Source organism: Pipra filicauda, unplaced genomic scaffold, assembly GCF_003945595.2.
Source record: "Pipra filicauda isolate LSUMZ 115617 unplaced genomic scaffold, ASM394559v2 scaffold128_size5466820_pilon, whole genome shotgun sequence".
In the NCBI taxonomy this organism is placed as follows: domain Eukaryota; kingdom Metazoa; phylum Chordata; class Aves; order Passeriformes; family Pipridae; genus Pipra; species Pipra filicauda.
Genome location: NW_024103751.1, coordinates 2230128 through 2251063, shown reverse-complemented (window position 1 = coordinate 2251063; position 20936 = coordinate 2230128). Strand labels below are relative to the sequence as shown.

Below are 20936 nucleotides of genomic sequence, written 5' to 3'. Positions count from 1 at the left end.
ACATTAGAAATGATACATAATTAAACACTGTTGCTGATGAATGCAGAGGAAGTGGAATTTAATACTGATTAAAAGTTTCAGTTTAGAACTTATGAGAATTTTTATTCTCTTTTATTATAACATGCAGAGTTAATCTTTCTAACCTTTTTTATCTGTTTATTTGACAAATGAACAATTCTAATGTAGAGTCTTGTTTTTAGGCATAAAAAGAGAAAGTGTTCATATTTGTACAGAAATACACACAGTTCGGTCATTGAAGAGGCTTTGATTTATGAAAAATACTGTAGGCTAAATATTTATGCCTAGCAAGATGGTTTCTTGCAGAAGTGAGTATATGGTAGAAGAAAGAGGCAAACCCCCACTTTTAATACTGTATTTTTGAGTTGTTATTCCAGTGTTTTGGGTGTTTGATTAAAGTGGGTTCTGAGAGAGACTACTCTGTCCTTTCCATCTCAGTCAACAGTGAAAAAATGGGCGGATCCTTAATTCTGCCCCCTTCATTCTCCTTTCCTTCTCACTCTCCAAATTCATATGCTTCCTGAATCCAACACATGCTAACCTGTGAAATATAATGAAACAGTTTCTTCCCATTCCTGAGGGAGGATGTAGAGAGCAGAAAAAATTCTTCTGAGATATTTAATTCTTCAAGTCTTTCCTGAGGCAATGCAACAAACTACTTTTAGCCCTTAGTTAGGGTTTGCTAGTCCTAATATTATGTTGCTAATTTTTGTTAGACTATAATAGCTGAAGTTAGAATGGCAACATGCTATTGATTAGATATATTGAATAGACTGCATATATTCATTTTTCCCACTTGCATCTTAGATGAGAATGTAACTCTTTATTTGTTACTGATCAGGCTGTATCAAAATCTGTGTAATCTTCCAGTTCTAATAGCTTTTTGCTTCATCAATTCACACACAGAAAACTACCTTTGTGCTCACAGGCGCTTTAGTTCAGAATCGAAGGGTAAAGGTTAACATAAAATGGTTCATTTTATTATGATGGCTCCAAAGCAGAGTTTCAACAATGAGGTTTGAGCATTTGACTCATTTTTGTGGTTCATTATTATGCCCATTAGTGAGCAGGCGGGTGCTGAATCAAAAATAGCCTATTTAGACCTCTTAGAAACACATACTTTCGAAGTTGAATATAGATGAACTATTAATGGGTTTTTAAAGGTACTATATGAAAGAGCAACCTGAAGGCAAGATGATATTCCAAGATACTGTTTAACTGAAGAATAATGTAAGTGCAACAAAATATCCCTCAATGTGCTAGAAAAATTGGCATGTTCCTGAGAGAGCCAGTGCTATATTAAATCACGTGTGAAAGCATTGCATTATTCAAATCTCAGAAACAGGAAAAAAAAAGCCCATTGAAAAGCCATCTGGTAGCTATTGCTGTTGTTAGTGATCCCATTTACTGACATTTGCATAAAGCTTGTTGATTACTCTTAGGAAGGGCAATATTAGCATAAATGTTTTTTTATCAGGCTAGTCATTTAGGCAACACACCGAATAGCAGTGGAGATCCTGTGTGTATGAGAGGTTCATTTAAACCATTGGTGTTTTACAGTAATAAAAAGGTGTGCCAGCATAATTTCTGGAATCCACTTGAAAGACAGCAATATTTTCATCAAGTTGAAAAGAATGTGAATAATAATAAAATTAATTTTGAATTGCTGAGAAAAGTGATGCAGCAAAATGCGTTTCTACTGCTTGTTTCCTCAGCTGCTAAAAACAGTGGTGGTGGAGTAACAGTATTAATTAATCAAACCTCATACAAATACTTGCATCTAGTTTGTATTAGGGAGATACTTCTCATTACTTCTCCCTATCAAATAAATTGTTTTCTTAGAACACAGAATCTGTTGTTTTTCAGAACTGCATATTCATAAAGTTTATGCCTATGGTAGTGAATGACATAGGAGCAGGGTATGGGCTGAAACACTGGTCTCCAGTGTTGACTGTTTTTTCTTGCCTTCTTTTTGGCACATCCTAACTAATATTTCACAAGGTGATACTGGAACATGCTGTAGGAGATAACACAGACCAGAGGCTGGCAAAGAACAGTACAGGTAGAGCCAATCTGTATCAAAAAGTGGATAGCTAAGCCGTTTGAATGCAACGATATCATGTCAGTGATTCTCAGGGCCAATTTTATGTACTAGTACAAGTGTAGCAAAACTGAGCATCTCCAGTTTTTAAGGAGGGACACTGAACTTTTTCTACTAGCAGGCAGCAATTTAATTTTAGTGAAAATTTTGGCCTTTAAATTTTGGTAGTCAACCTGACTCCTTTCAAATACAGACATTCAAATGTCCATTTAAATGAAACTAATCACGGGCCCTAGAAGCTACTTAACATGTAAAATTTCTGAGTAATTAGGATCTCAGTAGAAATAGTGTTGATTGATCGAGGAAGAGGTTCACACTTAAACAAACTAGATTAGAATACTGTCCTACGTGGCCATTTTCCAAATGTAAGGTGCAGCTGAGCATAAATCTTTTTCCTTGTCAGTGCTTTTTAAAAGACACACAATTGTTGGCCTTTGTGACTTCCACTGATCTAGAAGTGTTTATTAAATACAGTTGAGTGCTTTTTAAGTGTTAAGTGTTGATATTTATCACTTCGTAGTGAAAGCTTGGAACTGTATTCTGAAGTTGAAATCTGCAAGTGAAAGTGTTACACAGGAAGGGAACTCTGTCAGTAATACAGTTGTATTTCATGGAGTGCCTTTTGTTTAATATGAATTGTGCAATACCTTCTGGCACACTGCCTTCTTTCCTCTCATCATTGACAGACTTCTGTCTCCTCTTCAGCCTGCGATCAGCTGTCCCTTGGGGTGGCAGCCATCTTTGGACCATCCCATAGCTCCTCAGCTAATGCTGTGCAATCCATCTGCAACGCTTTGGGTGTTCCACATATCCAGACCCGCTGGAAACATCAGGTGTCAGACAACAAGGACTCCTTCTATGTCAGCCTTTATCCAGATTTCTCTTCACTCAGCCGTGCCATCCTTGACCTTGTGCAGTTCTTCAAGTGGAAAACTGTTACTGTTGTTTATGATGACAGCACTGGTAAGGCTAAAGCATTAGACTATGTTCAGATGTATTCCCATGTACAAAGAGAGGGAGGAGGGGTGTCACTACTCATATTTCATAATTTAAGAAATCTTAACTAATTTACAAGAATTTCTATTGAAGCCAGTATACAACAAATAATGTGGATTTATTAGCATAAGTATTTTCAAAAGTGTGCTTCAGTTGCTGAATTCTGTGTGTTTGAGCTCACAGCTGTCAATAAATTTGTCACAGTCTATTTGTGTTTTCTGCAGTGTCCTAACAGTTGCTAACACCTTTTGAATTTATTTAAAACTTAAACTTGGAAGAAAAATATGGTAACTTGAAAGATATACTAGTATGCCCAGTGAAATAGAAGACCTATATTCTGGTGCTGCTTCTGTCATTGGTTAAGTTAGAAAACAGATGCCATATTTGTTTAGAGTTTCAGTGTCTGCTTTTTGAAATAGAATTGAAGGAGGAGGCTTGGTTTTAGCCGCTAGCAACTGAAACCACAGGAAGTTTGGAGGCTTGTTTTGCAGATGAATTACAAGAGTTAAAAATCAATGTCTGCCTTTCCAGCAGAAATATACCAGTTTGCTTTCTTTCCCTCAGTCATGCTAAAATTTGTTTTGCCCTTCTATTTTGCCTTGGCAGTGTCATCTTTGAAAAGTGCTGTAAAACTTAAATTTCATTTAAGTTTAGTGGTGGTCAGAACTAAGACCTTGGTTAAGAGGAAAATCTGACTGTAATGGAAGATACAAGGAAGATACTTAGCCAAAGATATATTTAATCTTCTTGGAAATGTTGCTAACTTCTTCCATGCTGGTTGATCCATCATTGCCAGGAAAAGAGCATGGTGATCCTCAAACCCTTCTCATGGTTCAAGGAACTGGAAAACTGTTGATGTCCTCATTTCATAATGCTATTATCTATCCAAATCTAAAATAAAAGAAAATTAGATCAAGAAACAATGTGTTACCTGTTAGGGTACCTGTATGGAAGACTAACTCTGCTAGATAAACAGCAGTTACTACTGCAGGACAGAACACCCGCCTACTGTTCAAGCTCAGATAAGACATGTTTATGGATATCAAAAGGTGAGGAGGGAGCAGAGAAGGCAGTGTATAAAAGTCTTTATGACCGATTTTTTTCTTTATGCCTTTTAAAAAAATGCAAGGCGGTGAAGCTTAGAGACTGCCTCCCTAGTATGTTGGCTGATGTAACCAAAAGCCTCAGGTAATCAGAGAGATTTCAAGTTTAGCTTTACAGTATGTAATATGTAGCCTGTTTCTTATTTTTAAAATTTTTCCATCATTGTTCTGAAATAGGAAATAAGTGAAAAAAAGCCTCAAATTTTAATCATATGATGATTGAAAAAAAGTAATTTTTGGTTTAGTGACAGTTATTGACTTAGGTTTACATAAATTGGAAAAATTTCCCCTTGATTAAAATAGTTTGGAGGCTAACTATTTTTTCCAAAACAAGTTACCTTTTAAAACAGTCCTTTCAGTTAGAAAATTCGTGTTTTAATACCTTAAAACTGCTTTGCTCAATATTTTCAAGTAATTCTCTCCCCTTTCTTCAATTTGACCAGTGATTCCCTAATGTAAGATGGATAATTCCCTCTCCTTTTTTTCTCTTTTAATCACCCACATTTTACACTCCTTTGTTGAAAGGTTTAGGATGATAACGCATGCCTTATTTTATGATGACTTTAGTGTTATGGATTTCATTTATCTGAATGGACAATTCCCTAAAGGACATCCTTGTCAAGACAATAATATGTTGGTATAGCAGTTACAGCAATAATTGCTAAGACTAATTTTTTTTTGAGAGAGGGATGGTGGTGTCATATTTGCTTTATGTATTTCTATTATTACTTTACAAACACGGATACAAGGGGAAATGATGCCTTTATTATAGACAGGAAGAAAAGGTGGAAAGCATGCATAAAATAGGTTGGGATTTTTCTCGAATAAATTGTGGGGGTCACCCATATACTAAAAGGTAGATTCCAGGTCCACTCTGAGTGAAAGCATGATTTCATTAGTTTATTTATTTATTTATTTGTACTTTTTAGTATGTCTTTTTACTTTAATTTTTAGGGCTCAGTTTTATGAATTCTCTAAGGAATTGTTAAAATTTTATAATAATAAAGGACAGATACTTTATCCACTTCAAAGCATTCTAAAAAAAAAAAAATTTGTCAATGTTCTTCATTCCTTCAGTATGGGATATATCGTCTTGAGTAAACACAAATGGAAAAAGCTGTGTGGTTATTTGACAGTTTGTAGTCAGCAAAAGCCCACGTTAACTCCAGTGTCATTTGCAGAGATACACTGGAGACTGATACTTCAAGTGCACACTTCAGCTGCCTCTTGACAGCACCATTGTGTCCAACAACATGCAATTTCCCATGCCTCTATCTTGTATGAAGACTGTGACTGATAGACAGCAAAGCATTTTCCTGCTACTACGTGACTGTAGATGCAGTCTTTAAACCCTTAGCGTAACTGCCTTCAGAACATTAATATGAGGTGTCCCTGTCTGTGATAGGGGTTTTGGAACTAGATGTACTTTAAGATCCCTTCAAACCCAAACTTTTTTATGATATTATGAGATGTGTAAAATACACTGCCACTACTTGTATTTGGTGTGGATCCAATTTGAGCTGAGACTGCGTGGTATGAAGGTGGTATAGTCAATCCTTGCTTAGAGCCCGGTTGGAAATAAAAGAGAAAATTTGGAATCCCAGGCTCCCTTTGCAATAATCTAAGAGATTACCACTAAGAACAGCCATTAATGTGTTGTTTTGCTCCTTGAAGTATTCTCAGTAGAGGAATAGCTGTGCATCTCACTATTAATTTGAGAAAAGATATAAGTCGCTACTGTAGGTAGCAACTAGACCCTGCTTTATGATGCAGAAACGGTTAAATCAGAGAAGATTAATCTATGGACTCCAGTTATTGCTCCTCACACCAGTCTGAACCTCAGAATGCTGGGTTTTTCTGTGCTGATCAGACCTGCCTCATGTTCAGGAGTCTGTAATGAAGAATGCAGGATAACTTCTTGGCACAGGAGAAAATGGAGGTTGTGTCATGCTGAAGCAGGTACAGAGATACTTCTAGAGTGATATGATCAATAACAGTGGAGTGAGTAAAGATCAGGTTGAGTACAGTGTAATGAGGAGGAGTTAAGACTGTACAAATACGATTAAGTAGATGAATAAACTAGAAAGGTTAATTCTATTTTGTCTCAGTAAGAAGACACGCAGTCTTTTACAGTGGAGATATGATAATAGAAATAAATATGAACATATAATGGCCAAAGGTGTTAATAATTCAATAAAGCCTTCTGACCTGGTAGTATTTTATGGAGTAGGTATTGTGGCACTAAGTATATGAGTCTTTTCTTTTAGGGAAGAAAAATTGTGTGAGATCCTTTTTGTGACTCTGTGTTTTAATAATCCTGCACTCACCATTTTTTTTTTTGCATTAAAAATGGCTACATTCTACTTCCTTCTATGATTTAGTTTGCCTTTTTTTAAACCTCTCAAAACTTTTTTTTAATGTAGTCCATTTGTTGTACAGACCAAAGAATTGTAATGAGGCTCTAAAACACTTTTCTTGCTAGTCTGAAGATAAATATTGTTTCTCGTGATAATTCTAAATGACAAAGTATATTCCTTTTAACTAGGATTTCATGTTTAAAACAAACAAACAAACAAAAAGCCAGTAACTCAAAAAATCTCCAACCAACCAAAAAAAAAACAAAACAACCCAACCTGAAAAACTCCTAGCAGGATATAGTGAGAGGTTGGTTACTTTTTTTCCCTTTAAAGTAATTTGGAGTCTCTTTGTTAATTAAATACTGTCTCTTTCTTAATTAAATACCACTAAACTATCCCTGGATACTAATTAAATCCTTTCAGATTTAAAGATTTGCTACAGTCAATTGTCTTTAAGAAAAAAAAGTGGAAAAAATGGCAATATGTTCATCAACTACATGTCCTAATGGATTAAATTGATCTCAAAAGAGTAACTTAATTTCAAATATATATTCTAATTTCTGTGCTAAAGAAAACAGACCAGACAAACTGTAAATAAGTTTGTGAATCTCAGAGAATTAAAAAAAAAAGCAAAAAGAATGCATGAATATATGGGGCTTTTAAATTATACTGGCACTTGTATAGATATCAATATATTGATACTTTTATATATCAACAGAACAAGTTGATATAAACAGAGTTCTGGATATTTTTTCTTAATTAACTTTTGTTTTGGTCTTGGGTGAATGAATATAAACGCCAAAAATCTGTTACATCTATGAACAGAAGCCAAAGTAAAAGCTGAAAAAAATTATTTCAGAAATAAAAATGTTTTGTGTTGGTCTTTAATATTGAACCCTGTGCTTTAATTCAAATGAAGGAAATTGAAAGATGTCATTTTGTTGATATTTTTACTCTAGTATACAGGTAATGATTTGTAAATAAAGCTGCAATTTCTTTCATGGGACAGTATTAATTTCCATTATCTAATTCCCACTGTATTTAGCACGGTGGTGTCACCTTGAGTATTGTGTGCATTTCTGGCCCCCCCAATTTAAAAATAATGTTAAGGTACTCGAATATATCCGGAGGAGAGCAACAAAGCTGATGAAAGTGCTGGAAGGCATGATGACCTAAAGACTTTGGGCTCATCTAGTTTGGAGAAAAAAGTTTAAGCAGTGACATCATTGCTCTTTACAGCTTCCTGAGGAGGTGAAGTAGAGAGGGAGGTACTGGTCTCTCCTTCCTGATGTCCAATGACAGGACATGTGGGAGTCGCTCAAAGTTGCATCAGGGGAAGTTCAGACTTGACATTAGAAAGCATTTCTTTACTGAAATAACATTTCTTTACTGAAACACTGTAATAGGCTTCCTAGAAAGGTAGTCGATGCCCCCAAACCTGTCAGTGTTTAAGAGGCATTTGGACAATGACCTTAACTTGCTTTAACTTGTTCATCTCTGAATTGGTCAGGCAGTAGGGCAAGAGGATCCCTTCCGACTGAACTATTCATTCTATTTTTCATGTATCATATTTACAGATATCTTACATCTTGTGGCTTGTTTTGTTTGGGATTTTTGCCCCTTCTTTTATCCTGTATGGTAACTTGAAAGGACTAGCCTTTAAAAGAATAGTCACTTTTGCAGTTAACTTTAAACCAAGGGAAATTAAATATCTTGTGGGTGACAGGGATGTGCAGTGACGGCAGGTGGGCAATATTGCCAAAGGATTAAGGAAAAAAAACTTTTAAGTGACTCAAAGTAAATTTTGGCTAGTGAGAAAATTTCTCTTTAAGGAAGATATACATAGTGCACTATAAAGATGAGAAATGGTGTTTAAGAAACTTGAGAGGACAGGGAATTGAAAAGAGAAAGAGAAAATTAGATGGTCTGAAAAGGCCCGCTTGCCTCTACTTCTATGTAAATGAATTAAGCAATATCTCAATTTTTGTGAAAAGTTGTTCTCTTTTATAAACACATTTATATAACTAAGGCCTATTCCTAACAGAATGAGAGACAAGGAATGAAGTGAGTTGAGAATCTTGCATTTGAATCTTTGACAACTGATATAGTAACAGTGCATTTCATCCCAGTTTAGAAGACAAGACTTTGGTCTTGGTGATATATAACAGAATCTTATAAAATGACATGGCTCATGTGCAGTAGAATATATTTCAGGTTTGAAATTTTGATATTTTGAAGGACAAAGTTTGTTCAAAAATAGATGATGGGTAGAAATAAGGTGAGATTTCTTAAAAATAATCTGGGATGCGCAGTCCAAAGTACAGTAGGGAACATCTGTTGGGAGGAGCAGTGTAATTATAAAAAGCACAAAGGAGTACTATGCATTGCTGTGGGCCAAGATTCAAAACAACCACTCAACCATTAAAATTAAGTGGACAAAGCTTTTGCTTCCTGTTCTTCTAGAATCATCTAACAAAATTGAGGCAAGGTTTTAATATCATGTGTGTATGGCCAGTCTTCGCGAACAAAGATTTGGGAAAGGTCATTAACCCTTCGAGCCTGCGCAGTGGATTTTTTAGGTGAGACACAGTGTGCGCTGAACTGAGCCCACCCTTTAATCCTGAGGTTCATCTGCCGGGGCCGAGCAAGCTTGGGCAGTGGCAGCGAGGTCCTCTGGAAGTAGGTTTGTTTAGAGTGACCTTCTCTTAGATGGATGGCCTTACAGGGCTGACGAGCTCCATCTGCCCGGGGGAGTTTCCCTTGACCAGGAATTGAACCCGGGCGGCGGCGGTGAGAGTGCCGCATCCTAACCACTAGACCACCAGGGGTCCCTTTTAATTGCTTTTAATATCAACAAGTATCTCAAATGAGGTGTTTATTGGGAAAAGGAGTATAGAAGGACACTATTCTTACAATAGTCTTAGAAAGAGGTTATAATGTATGTTTTTTAATACTGAAATACTGAAATTTCTGAATGCTCATGTATAAGAGATTCTTCTGATATTTCTGATACTGATTCAGTACTTGGGAATGAAAAATAATGATTTATTATTAGGAAAATGCAGACCAGCAAATTATACTGCATAGAATTCAAGAAACTGATGCTTAGGACTGTCTTGTGCAGGGTCAGGAGCTGGACTTTGATGATCCATGTGGGTCCCTTCCAACTCAGAATTCTCTATGATGATTAAGTAAATATTGTTAAAACTGTAATTGCTGCCAACAGAATTAGTTGGAATCTAAAACAAGGAGTAAATAATACCAAATTTGGTTAAAAGAAAACAACAGTTATAAAGGAATCCAAATTTTCAAATCACTTGAGCCAATGAAGTAACCTTCTCTCTGTTAAAAATTACCTTTTGAGAACATATGGATGGTAGGCAAAGTTCTAGAAGTTTGGGAAAGGTAGGCAAGTTCAGATTCATCCCAACTTAGATATATGTCCAAATTTTGAAGTACATTTATCCTGGTTCTTTATGTTCACTTAATATCTGTATAACCCACCTATTACTAATAACTTCTTTCCTAAATTGGATCCTTCTTGAAATAGGGTAGAATAAAGTGAAATTGTAGTCTGAGTTTGTTTGTGGGGTTTTGGTTGGTTAGTTGGTTTGGTTTTGTTGTTTTTTGTTATTGTTGGTTTGGTATGGGATTTTGTTTGGATTTGTTTGGGTTTTTTTGTTTGGTTTTGGTTTTTTTTAAAATAGACAAGTCAACTGAATTTCCATTCCTGGAAAAATAAGCTCTTTACTTGTAAACACTGAAAAAGTATCTAAGTGTTAAGCAACTGTCAAGTTTCCTTTATCAACAACAAATAATGTAAAACTTCCTCCTTTGACAGGTCACAGTGCCTTCTGGGCAAGGAAAACACAGTTGATGTGATAAATATTGAGATAAGAAAGCCGTAGTGTTCAAGGTGACATTCTTATATGCAAATTAGAGAAATAGATTCTTTACACAACTGTTGTCAAATGCATGCAAAAAAAAGAGCAATAAGCACAAATAGATTGGTTACAGCTTACTGAAAAGATTCACTTAAAAGGTTCATTTTCTGGCAGGAAGAGTATACAAATTACATGTGCAGATGGCAATCTCAGAGGTTACAATATTATAGAAAATACTATTGTGTTAAAGTATTTTATTAGTTCTTTATCAAGTGTAAGACTTGGTCACACTGTGGATAAGCCAACAATGGTATTATTAGAAAGAAAACATAACACTGAACTCAAATGTATGACCTAGAATTTAATGTGTAAGAAATTCTCAGGTAATTCAATTTAATCTGCATAGCAAAAGCCATCACACTATATTACATTGCTCTTTGCAACAGATCTCAAGAAAGATGAGGGTTCTTGCAATCAAAGGTTAAGGAAAATATGACCTTAAAATGTGAACAGTATGAGAGCGTTGGTTTAGTGTAAGGGAAGTGGACAAGAGGGATCAGACCCAGCCAGCACTGGTTTAGGAAGGGCAGGTCCTGTCTGACCAACCTGATCTCCTTTTATGATCAGGTGACCCACCTGGTGGATGAGGGGAAGGCTGTGGATGTGTCTACCTGGACTTCAGCAAAGCCTTTGACACCATCTCCCATAGCATTCTCCTGAAAAAGCTGGCAGCCCACGGCTTGGACAGGGGCACCCTGTGCTGGGTTAGGAACTGGCTGGAGGGCTGGGTCCAGAGAGTGGTGGTGAACGGGGCTGCATCCAGTTGGTGGCCGGTCACTAGTGGTGTCCCCCAGGGATCAGTGTTGGGCCCAGTTCTATTTAACAGCTTTATTGATAATACAGATGAGGGGATGGACTCCATCATCAGCAAATTTGCAGATGACACTAAGCTGGGGGGGAGTGTCGGTCAGCTGGAAGGCAGGAGGGCTCTTCAGAGAGACCTGGATAGGTTGGAGAGTTGGGCTGATTCCAATGGGATGAGGTCCAACAAGGCCAAGTACCACGTCCTGCACTTTGGCCACAACAACCCCATGCAGTGCTACAGGCTGGGGACAGAGTGGCTGGAGAGCAGCCAGACAGAGAGGGACCTGGGAGTTTGGATTGACAGGAAGCTGAACATGAGCCAGCAGTGTGCCCAGGTGGTCAAGAAGGCCAATGGCATTCTGGCCTGTATCAGGAACAGCATGGCCAGCAGGACCGGGGAAGTGTTTCTTCCTCTGTACTCAGCGCTGGTGAGGCCACACCTGGAGTCCTGTGTCCAGTTCTGGGCCCCTCAGTTCAGGAAGGACATTGAGGTGCTGGAGCAGGTCCAGAGGAGGGCAACTAGGCTGGTGAAGGGACTCAGGAACAAGTCCTGTGAGGAAAGGCTGAGGGAGCTGGAGCTGTTCAGCCTGGAGAAGAGGAGGCTCAGGGGAGACCTTATCACTCTCTACAACTCCCTGAAAGGAGGTTGTAGCCAGGTGGGGGTTGGTCTCTTTTCCCAGGTAACTATCAGCAAGACAAGAGGGCATGGTCTCAAGTTGTGCCAGGGGAGGTTTAGGTTAGATATTAGAAAGAATTTCTTTCCAGAGAGGGTAATCAGACATTGGAATGGGCTGCCCAGGGAAGTAGTGGATTCTCCGTCCCTGGAGATTTTTAAAAAGAGACTGGATGTGGCACTTAGTGCCATGGTCTAGTAACCACAGCGGTGTTGGATCAAGGGTTGGACTTGATGGTCTCGAAGGTCCCTTCCAACCCAGTTGATTCTCTGATTCTATGATTCTAAGAGGAAACAAACAACCTATCCTCTACGTTAAACAGAATAGCTAGAAACATGTTTAAAATTGTAGCAGAAATGATTCACTCTATCAGAGCTATTACCTACCACTGATGCTGACTAATGTCTCTATCAAATGTGTAGAAATATTAAATGATAAATTAATATTAAATTACTCCACTGGCATTGATAGTGATTCTCCAAACTGGATTTATATGTATATTAGACATCAGTTAGACGAAAAGTATATCTGTGTTTAATTTTGTATATTTATACTGTTTTGACTTGTGCACTTTTAGCTAGCATTTATTCTGGTTCTATGAAACGTAGTACTGGTTGCTTATGAAAGACTAGATGGGTAGCTTTTCTGCATGGTCATTTTCACATCTTGTATGGGGCATAAATTTAAGGTCAGATTTAACTAGTCTTAACTACACCAAACTTAACTACACTATTGCTCCTTTTTTTATTACATATTTTGTCCTCTGGTTGGAGGAGCACTGTGAAATACACTTGCAATGTCAGCCCCTCTGTGAATTGTTCTGCATTGCTCTCAGTTCAAACATTACTGTCTTAATTAATTTCATCTTCAATTACAGAGTTTTCTTCTCTCTTACACTCTTACAATTAATTTTTTAGCAAAAATTTAACTGCTTCTCTTTCCAAGGATATATGTGCTAATATAGTGTAAATTCCAGTTTAGGATGTTCATTTATGTTTCTTTTTCAGCTAAGTCCATTTTGATTTCTTGTAGGTAGTATTTCTTTAGCTTTGCATAGTTTGATACAATAGTAATACTTCTATTGTATGGCTACGAATTGCTAACTTGTTCTACTGCTTCTTTTATCATTCATTCTGACATCTTCGACAAAATCTGTTTTGCTCTTTGATTGTAGTATACCTCTTTTTGCCCCTCTTCACCCTCATTAAACTCCGCTGCTCATACATGTCAGCCACTTGAGAGATCATATTTCATATGATTATGAGAATTCTTTTGAAATGCCCAGGACTGCTAATTCTCATTGATGCAACCATCATCATACTGAATTAATTAGAAAATTTAATGAAAATATTCAAAAAACATGTTCAGAAAAGAGAATAACACCAGCATTTCAAATTAGGCATGTTATAATGGAGCCACATATGTAAATGTCAAATGTAGCTGAAGACTAGAAAAACATGGCATATCTAATATATTAATAAGGCATAATGTTTTCTTAATTTTCAACATTTTCTTCAATCATTTTATTTTTTCTTACATTTTCATGCTTTAAGTGCAAAGGTGAGGGAAGGATGGACAGGATTCTGTTGGGGTTTTTTCGTTTGTTTGGTTTGTTTGGTTCGTTTTTGTTTGGTTTTGTTTGTTTGTCTTTCCTAGCTGCTGTATGCTGTAGCTGATAAGTACTCAGCTGGTATGAAAAAAGTTTTTTTTATGTTGGTTGGTGTGGTGATCAAAACTGTTCCATTAACTGAAGGTCTTCAGCAACACCTTGCTTCTCTCTCGTGAAACTGTGTGGGATGGGGTAGGGGGTTTTTTTTGCTGCAGTGCTTCAAAGCCATTATTAGGAAGGAATTGTTACTGGAAATAAGATGAATTGGGATTGGCTGCTTGCATCTAAGTATAAAAGATGTTCGCACCGGTGCTCTGATGAGCTCGCTTAGCACATTTAAGGTAAACAATAAAGCTGATTATTACCTTACTCTTCAATTACAGCTGGTTTTGCTGAAACAGCAGTAAAATGGATTTAACATTTAGATGCTAAGACCTGACAGAGAAAAATTAAGTGATCTGCACAGTATCAGAATAGAAACCTTGACTGTCTGTGGAGTTAAACCTGGATCCATGGTTTTCTTGTTTTTTCTTTTAACCCTAAGCCTAATCTCTTCTATATAATTATATATATATATATGTAATCTGATCTTCAAAATTAGTTACGAATATAATTTTAAACACTTCTGCTTTCCTGTACTAAATAATTCTTTCAAAATTATTATTTTTGTTTTTTTGCTAAAAGAAAGGAGGGGGTTTGATGGGGGATTTTTGTTTTTTTAATTTTTTTTGGCTTAGTCTAGACACTTTTAGATCTCTCACATTAATGAGGTTTACATTTCAAAAAGATATACATACATGCACACACATATCTAATCAAAAATATAGTTCTGGGTTTCTTTTGTTTTAGAGAAGAGCGTTTTTCTCAGATATTAGTAGTACTGTGCTCTAAGTCCCCCTTAAGTACACCACTGGTTATATCAGCATCATTTTGTGGAAGTGCATGTCAAGTGTCAGTTACCAGATACTTTTCCTTCTCTTTACTGATACAGTACTATCATTTCCCTAGTAGAAATCAAGACTAGCAGAAAAATAAGTTAAAATAATATTAGATATCTTCTTCATGTCACCACAACTAATCATAGTCCATTTTAAATATTGCAGGTTTCAAATGACATCAAATTCTAATGCATTAATATTTGTAAAATATATACGTGTATACACGCATAGTATTCTGATTGCTCTCTAATGTTTTAACTATGAGACTGAAAGATCCTGCTAAAATGTTGGGCTCTAAAGCTACTAATAAGAAGCTGCATTAAATATGTTTACAGTATGAAGACCATTTTTTTCTGGATTACATATTTCAAATATTTTTCCATTAAAGACACTTTATACCATTGCTACGGTATTTAAATGGGTTTAAATATAGCGACAAACACATTAAGGATGCTGTACACTGCCGTAATTGAGCAAAATTATATTACTGTAGTAAAAAAGCCTAATATAAATAAATATGAAAAGTCCTTCAAGCTGTCTTTCCTCTTCACCTCTATTTTCTCGATGTATTTCTTAATGGTGTTGCTATATTGGATATAACAGCACAAAGAACACAGAACAGCCCACTGTTCAAGAACCCCTGCTATCAAGTGCAGTTTCTTTTTAATCCCTTCACTAGAGGTGGATTTTCTTAGTTGAGGTTGCTAAAACTAATCTTTAGATTTCGTAAGTAATCTGTTCAGGATGTTCAATATCTGAGAAACATTTTATAGCAATGAACTGTCCCAGTTGATGTGAAGCATTCTATCAATGCCCAATAAAGTGGCATTCTCTTCCCTTCTACCCATACCCCTTTCAAAGCCCAATACACAATGAGATTTTTCTGAGACATAACCAGAAAAACTTAGCAAAGGGCTGTCAGGGAAGGAGAAGACTATACAGAGGTGTGAGAGGAAGCAACTTCCTAAAAATAGAGAAACTGTTCTGATAGCTCTACAAAGTGGTACATTAATATTTTTGAAATTTTTATGTTTTGAAGATAAGAGTAGCCTTTAAAAGAGCATTAGTGTTTTCGTACAGAAAAAGGTTCATGTGTTCAGCCTATTGCAAAGTGCATTTGCTTGCATTCTTCCTGTGCAGCACAAAGGCAGCATTAATGGAAATGATAAATAGTTTGATGAGCAGGCCAGGTGGCATAGCAATGGCCCGCAAGACTGCTGAGCTGGAGACACAGGTTTTAAAACAAACTTGAGGCTCTTGCTTCCTGGACTGGTTGAAGTTGAACATGTCGAGGAGATAATGTGATTGATCTCTTTGGAGGAAGATGCCAGCTGGATAGCTCACAAACTGCTCCTTCAGGATTCTCCTTAAAGATGAATTGATGGCAGCTTCTGAAAGAGTTACTCACACCACGTTCTTCCCAGCCATTCAGAGGTAAGGCTCTATCACAGTGGCTGCTAAAAGAAGGAATTGAGAGTTTAAAGGGACAGGAAAAAGGTGTCTCTGGTGAAAGAAACTACAGGAAGTACATTCCCAAAATGCATCTATTCCTATACTGTTGTAAAATAGATTTTTTTAGGAGCTTTTGCACACAAATGGTTGTGTTGTGTTTGGGTTTTTGTTTTTTCTTTGGTTTTCTTTTGATTTTTTTTTTTTACATTAGAGTGGGATCCTGTAAATTTTAATAAAATAAGAGGTCAGCTTTTCATCTGAGGTCTGCAATTCATTTATATATTCATTATATATTCATCATATAGGATCAGTTATTTAAAAAATATTATAGACAAGTATCTGTTCAAAATCATGGTGAAGACAGGATTTGTTTTATCCTTAGCTTCTTTGTCCTTGTAGTTCTTGACTTACGTTCCTCCCTTCATTGGAGGTTCTGGTACCTTTTTTTCTGATGAGGTATATACATGTCCTTTTGAAACTGTCCCTTGCTGATTTAGAAACTTTTATTTCTCATTACATGGCAGTTTGTTGCTTTGATCCTGTATAATCAGCTTTCCCATTTACTCTAATGTTAGATGACAAACAGTAATGAAACTTACTCTGGGACTAACAGTGCCTCAAAAAACTTAGTTAATGTATGATAATACATGTTTGGCCTAAAACTACTCTGACCCTTAACAATATGTACAGATTATAGGATAGAAATGGAGTCCCACAAATAAACTGGATGCAGTAAGAAGAAGCAGTCTTCCTTGAGTCTTAGGAATTTCAGTCATCCAAATGAGCCATAACAGTATTAAGAGAAAGTAAAAATATGGAACAGAACAAATTTTGGAACATCTAAAAATGAAAAGAAACAGTGAATTTGTCTGACTTCATCTGATGAGGACTGTATGTTAAAGAGAGAAAATTTTTTTGTTACTGCAAGGCACTAGTTTTACTGTAAAAAGCTTTCAACATATGATGTCTTATAGCCATGAGAAATCAAACTCCAAACACAGATTGTTACTATAAGGATAGTGGCAAAATTTATTCATATCACATGTGGATTGCTTGATTACTTCTCAACTGTGCAATGTTTTGATCCCTTGGAACTTTTTTTGGCCATTGCACCTACCCCTGTAGAAATCAGGGTGTTCAGGGGAAGGGAAGATCAGTGACAACCAGGAGTTGGAAAGCAGTTACTGTCCTCAAACGGACCCAGGTGCTGCAGTTTACATGTAGGACCTTATTCTTTTACGTTATAACTTTTCAGTGCTTAATTTTTAATTTGGTTTCAAATAATGACCCACTGTTCAATATTTAGTCTAGAAAAGAAGGGCAGAAAATTAAACTGCTCAAAACGGCTGGAAAACACTGTGGACAGAACAATCTAGAATCAGGGGGTTTTGCTTGTAAACACAAGCTTCCAATCACTGATTTAGTTAGTGGGAAAGAAGGATGCAATCACATAAACATTTTCCTCCTTAGGAAGACAGAAAATATCTTGTATTTTCACTACACATTACACGCAGTCCATTCACATTTGCCCTGGGAGGTTACTGAGGAAGGAATAGGCTTAGGCCGCTTGGTGTAATGGTTTCTGTTTCCTTTTGCATAATTGCTTTTTCGGTCGTTTCGGGCCACAGCCCCTCAGGGTGTGCCTGCCCTGGCGTGAGGCACCATGGCCTCATCTGCCTCCCCCTCAGTCGAGCTGTGCTGTGGAAAGGAGCTCCCTCCCTCGAAGAGGGTGTCTCCGTTCTCAGCGGTGGCTTGTGTCTTCCTTCAGTGCTTTTGGGCAGGGCTGCCTCCCCTTGGTGCTCAGGAGGTTTTGTCCTGCTCTTTAGGTGGACTCAGCACCGGCTGGAACCAGCAGTGCTTTCATCCAGGCATAACAGAGAGGAAAACATAAAGAGAATGATGTTTGGTTTTGTTTATGTATGGTGGGTTTTTGATTTTGTTTGTTTTCTGGTTTTTATTTGATTTTGTGTTCTCTCCCCTCCTCCCTCCCTCCCCCCCCCCCCCCCCCCCCCCCCGATGAATTATGTTATGTTTCTTCAGGAAATTAATGTGGTGGGGGTTATTTTCTAGTAAAACTAAACTATTCTTTGCATATGTTATAAAACATAAACACTGCATCCCAAATGGTAAATACCACATGGAAGGAAACTTCCAACCTTTGATTTGCATTTGAAAGAGCCGGCTTGTGAAGTGTGATCCAGTACTGGAAGGCATTTACTTGCTCGCAGTTCCCACTGATGCCTGAATTAAGAAATGCTGCTTCTCAGTAATTAACCAAAAAAATACAAGTGTGAGAGACAGGTGTGATCAGCTCTGACTTATTTCGTTCTGCAAGGTGTTTCTCTGCAGCAAGGAGTTATAGGGTGACTGTGGCAGTGGTACTTGCCACCTGTGACACACCTCCAAGATAGCACCCCACACCATGCACCCTCCACAGAGCAGCATGTCCTCACTCCCTTGCAAGTGAGGGGAGTGTTTTTGTTTTCCAAAATCATTCTGTTCAGAACTTAGCAAGCTGGAAACTGTAGTAAAGCATTTATTCCTTGTAGTGGGTGACCAGGTGTACTACTGAAGTGACTCATTTAGTAGACTGGAATGTGTTTTGTGACCTGCCATAATCCATCTGTACTTTATAAATGCTACTGGCTAGAAATGTGATGAAATATATATGTTAAAATCTTAAAAATGAAAGTATATGTAACTGTAACTATTACTAAAATTAAATATTCTGCTACATGTAGAAGCTACAAACAACGATACTACACGTGAAAAGTTTAAGGTTGCTTTTTATTTCACATTGATGAGGATGGGAAAAAAAATTAACTTTGAAACACCTGGAATTTGTTCATGTCTCAGATCTAATTTATCATAAAATATGTTTTCAGAAATCTCATGAGTTACTATGTATGTCCTGATAGTTATTGAAGGCATAAATACTTCTTCATTTGCTTGCATTCACATCTGTGCTGCCCCAACACTGTAGTCCAGTCAGTGAACTAAAGAGCTGTGCATTCAAAGGCTTTCTTCTGTATGTTTTCACACTCTGGTTTCTCTGTTATTTTCCTACCTTTTGTACTGCCTTCACAATGTAGTCCTGTGTTTATTGATCATTGCATCACTCTCAGATACATAGGTAACCTAGCAGGCAGACACTATGCTTATCATAGTACTCTCCTTGATAGTTTTTAATTGCTCTCATATTAGTTTCTACATCTGTAAATCCTCTATTTCAAATTTTGGTGGGATTTTTTCTTTCTCTGATGTAGCCCAATATTGACAAGATTTATAAAGATTACGACTTTCTTTTTATAATTCTTGAACAGTCCAGTTCGGATCTCGAGGAGCTCATCTTCTTGGGTAATGCTCTGGAACAGAACAAAAGTTGGAACTTTTGGAATTCTTGATTTTCAACTGCTGCAGGTTTTTTTGTCGGCCATGAAGTAGATATTTAATTCGTAAGGGTATTGAAAGACATTTACTTCAAAAGCTCCTGTAGACCACAAAACACTTCTTTCCATTGTGTAACAAATCTTGGACCTGTGATAAAAGACCAAAACTGTGTTTTATTGTTGCAAGAAATGGTGATAGATCAAAGGACCTGTCAATGTGTAGTTTCCTACATTTATTTAGTAAAATTTTGTAATTTAGACTTCCTTCAGAGAAAAGCGGCATCCCTTTTCCCTTTCTTTCCACCCCACCTTAAAGTTCCTTGACAACTTTGCTGTCCATCCTGTCTCCAAAGGTGTAACAAAGGTGATCGGTGTAGCAAAGGTGATTGGTGTAACACCTGAAAATATGAATAAAACATACATATTAGGGACTTTGTCCTCTTAAGTAAGCAACGCTTTGAAACAACAGTTTGCAGCCAAGAAAGAACAATCAGATTTCCTTTTAACCCTTGATATATTAAAAATACTCAGTATTTGTACAGAAAATTTGAACATTATGAATCACTCTAGTGTCTTATACAATTGAATTAATTTCAAAGTCGCTTCTAAAACCAGTAAGTTTTGTTCTGGAGTGGTTTTGATTCCAAAACCTGTGCAGTAGAATAAAGCTGCTTTTGACTCTTGATGTTCTTGAAAAGTGGTTCAGTACAGAAATATGAGAACAGCATTATGTGAGAATGTTCTACAGAGCTGAAATGATTCACAACTTTGTATGGAAACCTGATGGATTAGTTGGGAGCTGGCAGACTGGCTAGTCTGATTGCAAACTATTACTCTGGAATATTGCTTTAATTGAATTAGAGTAATTACATGCTTTCTTTGAAGAGGAATGTCGTAGTTGCGTGATAATGCTAGAGGAAGATTTATCTGTCTTACAGTAATCCTGAGTTTGCATACTGTCTGTTAATACTTAAGAAAAAGACTTGTGATAAAGCGTTGGGAGTGCAGGTATTTTATTTTTATTTTTAATAACATTTTTACATATCTGTTGCAACATACTGACAAGGGAGAAAAATTCAGGAAACTTTAAATGCTTATAATATGTTCTGATGCTTGAAGTTCAGGTTCTTGTTTTGATAATTTTCTCTTGACTCCTGTTTTCTTTAAGGTCTTATTCGATTACAAGAGCTCATCAAGGCTCCATCACGATACAACCTAAGACTAAAAATCCGTCAGTTACCAGCTGACACGAAAGATGCAAAGCCTTTGCTAAAGGAGATGAAAAGAGGCAAAGAATTCCATGTAATCTTTGACTGCAGCCATGAAATGGCAGCAGGCATCTTGAAACAGGTAATCCTCATTTTGCTTTAGAGGGCTTAATCTTTTTCATCCCTAATAAAAGTATTATCCAGACCTAATGGCATTTAAGAAGCAGGGGAATTTTGTGTGAGTTTTACTGAGGCCTAACTGAAAATCAGCCAAGGATTTCAGAGGTAATTTTACTGATGATGCGAATGGTAGGTTCTTTAATTATGCTTTTATAAAGAAACA

The 20936-nt window shown here is 36.9% G+C and overlaps 1 protein-coding gene across 8 annotated transcripts in view; it reads left to right on the top strand.

Annotated features, from left to right (window-relative positions):
- GRIK2 (glutamate ionotropic receptor kainate type subunit 2) overlaps nucleotides 1–20936 on the top strand; it is a 366123-nt gene that overhangs the window by 119834 nt on the left and 225353 nt on the right. For 7 of the 8 annotated variants that reach the window (XM_027731507.2, XM_027731497.2, XM_027731487.2 and 4 more), the window contains 2 exons: nucleotides 2825–3082; nucleotides 20554–20735. In XM_027731507.2, coding sequence (XP_027587308.1) covers nucleotides 2825–3082; nucleotides 20554–20735 — 440 coding nt within the window. Of the gene's footprint in view, nucleotides 1–2805; nucleotides 3083–20553; nucleotides 20736–20936 lie in introns of all 8 variants that reach the window. The other variant, XM_027731534.2, reaches the window with a different exon arrangement.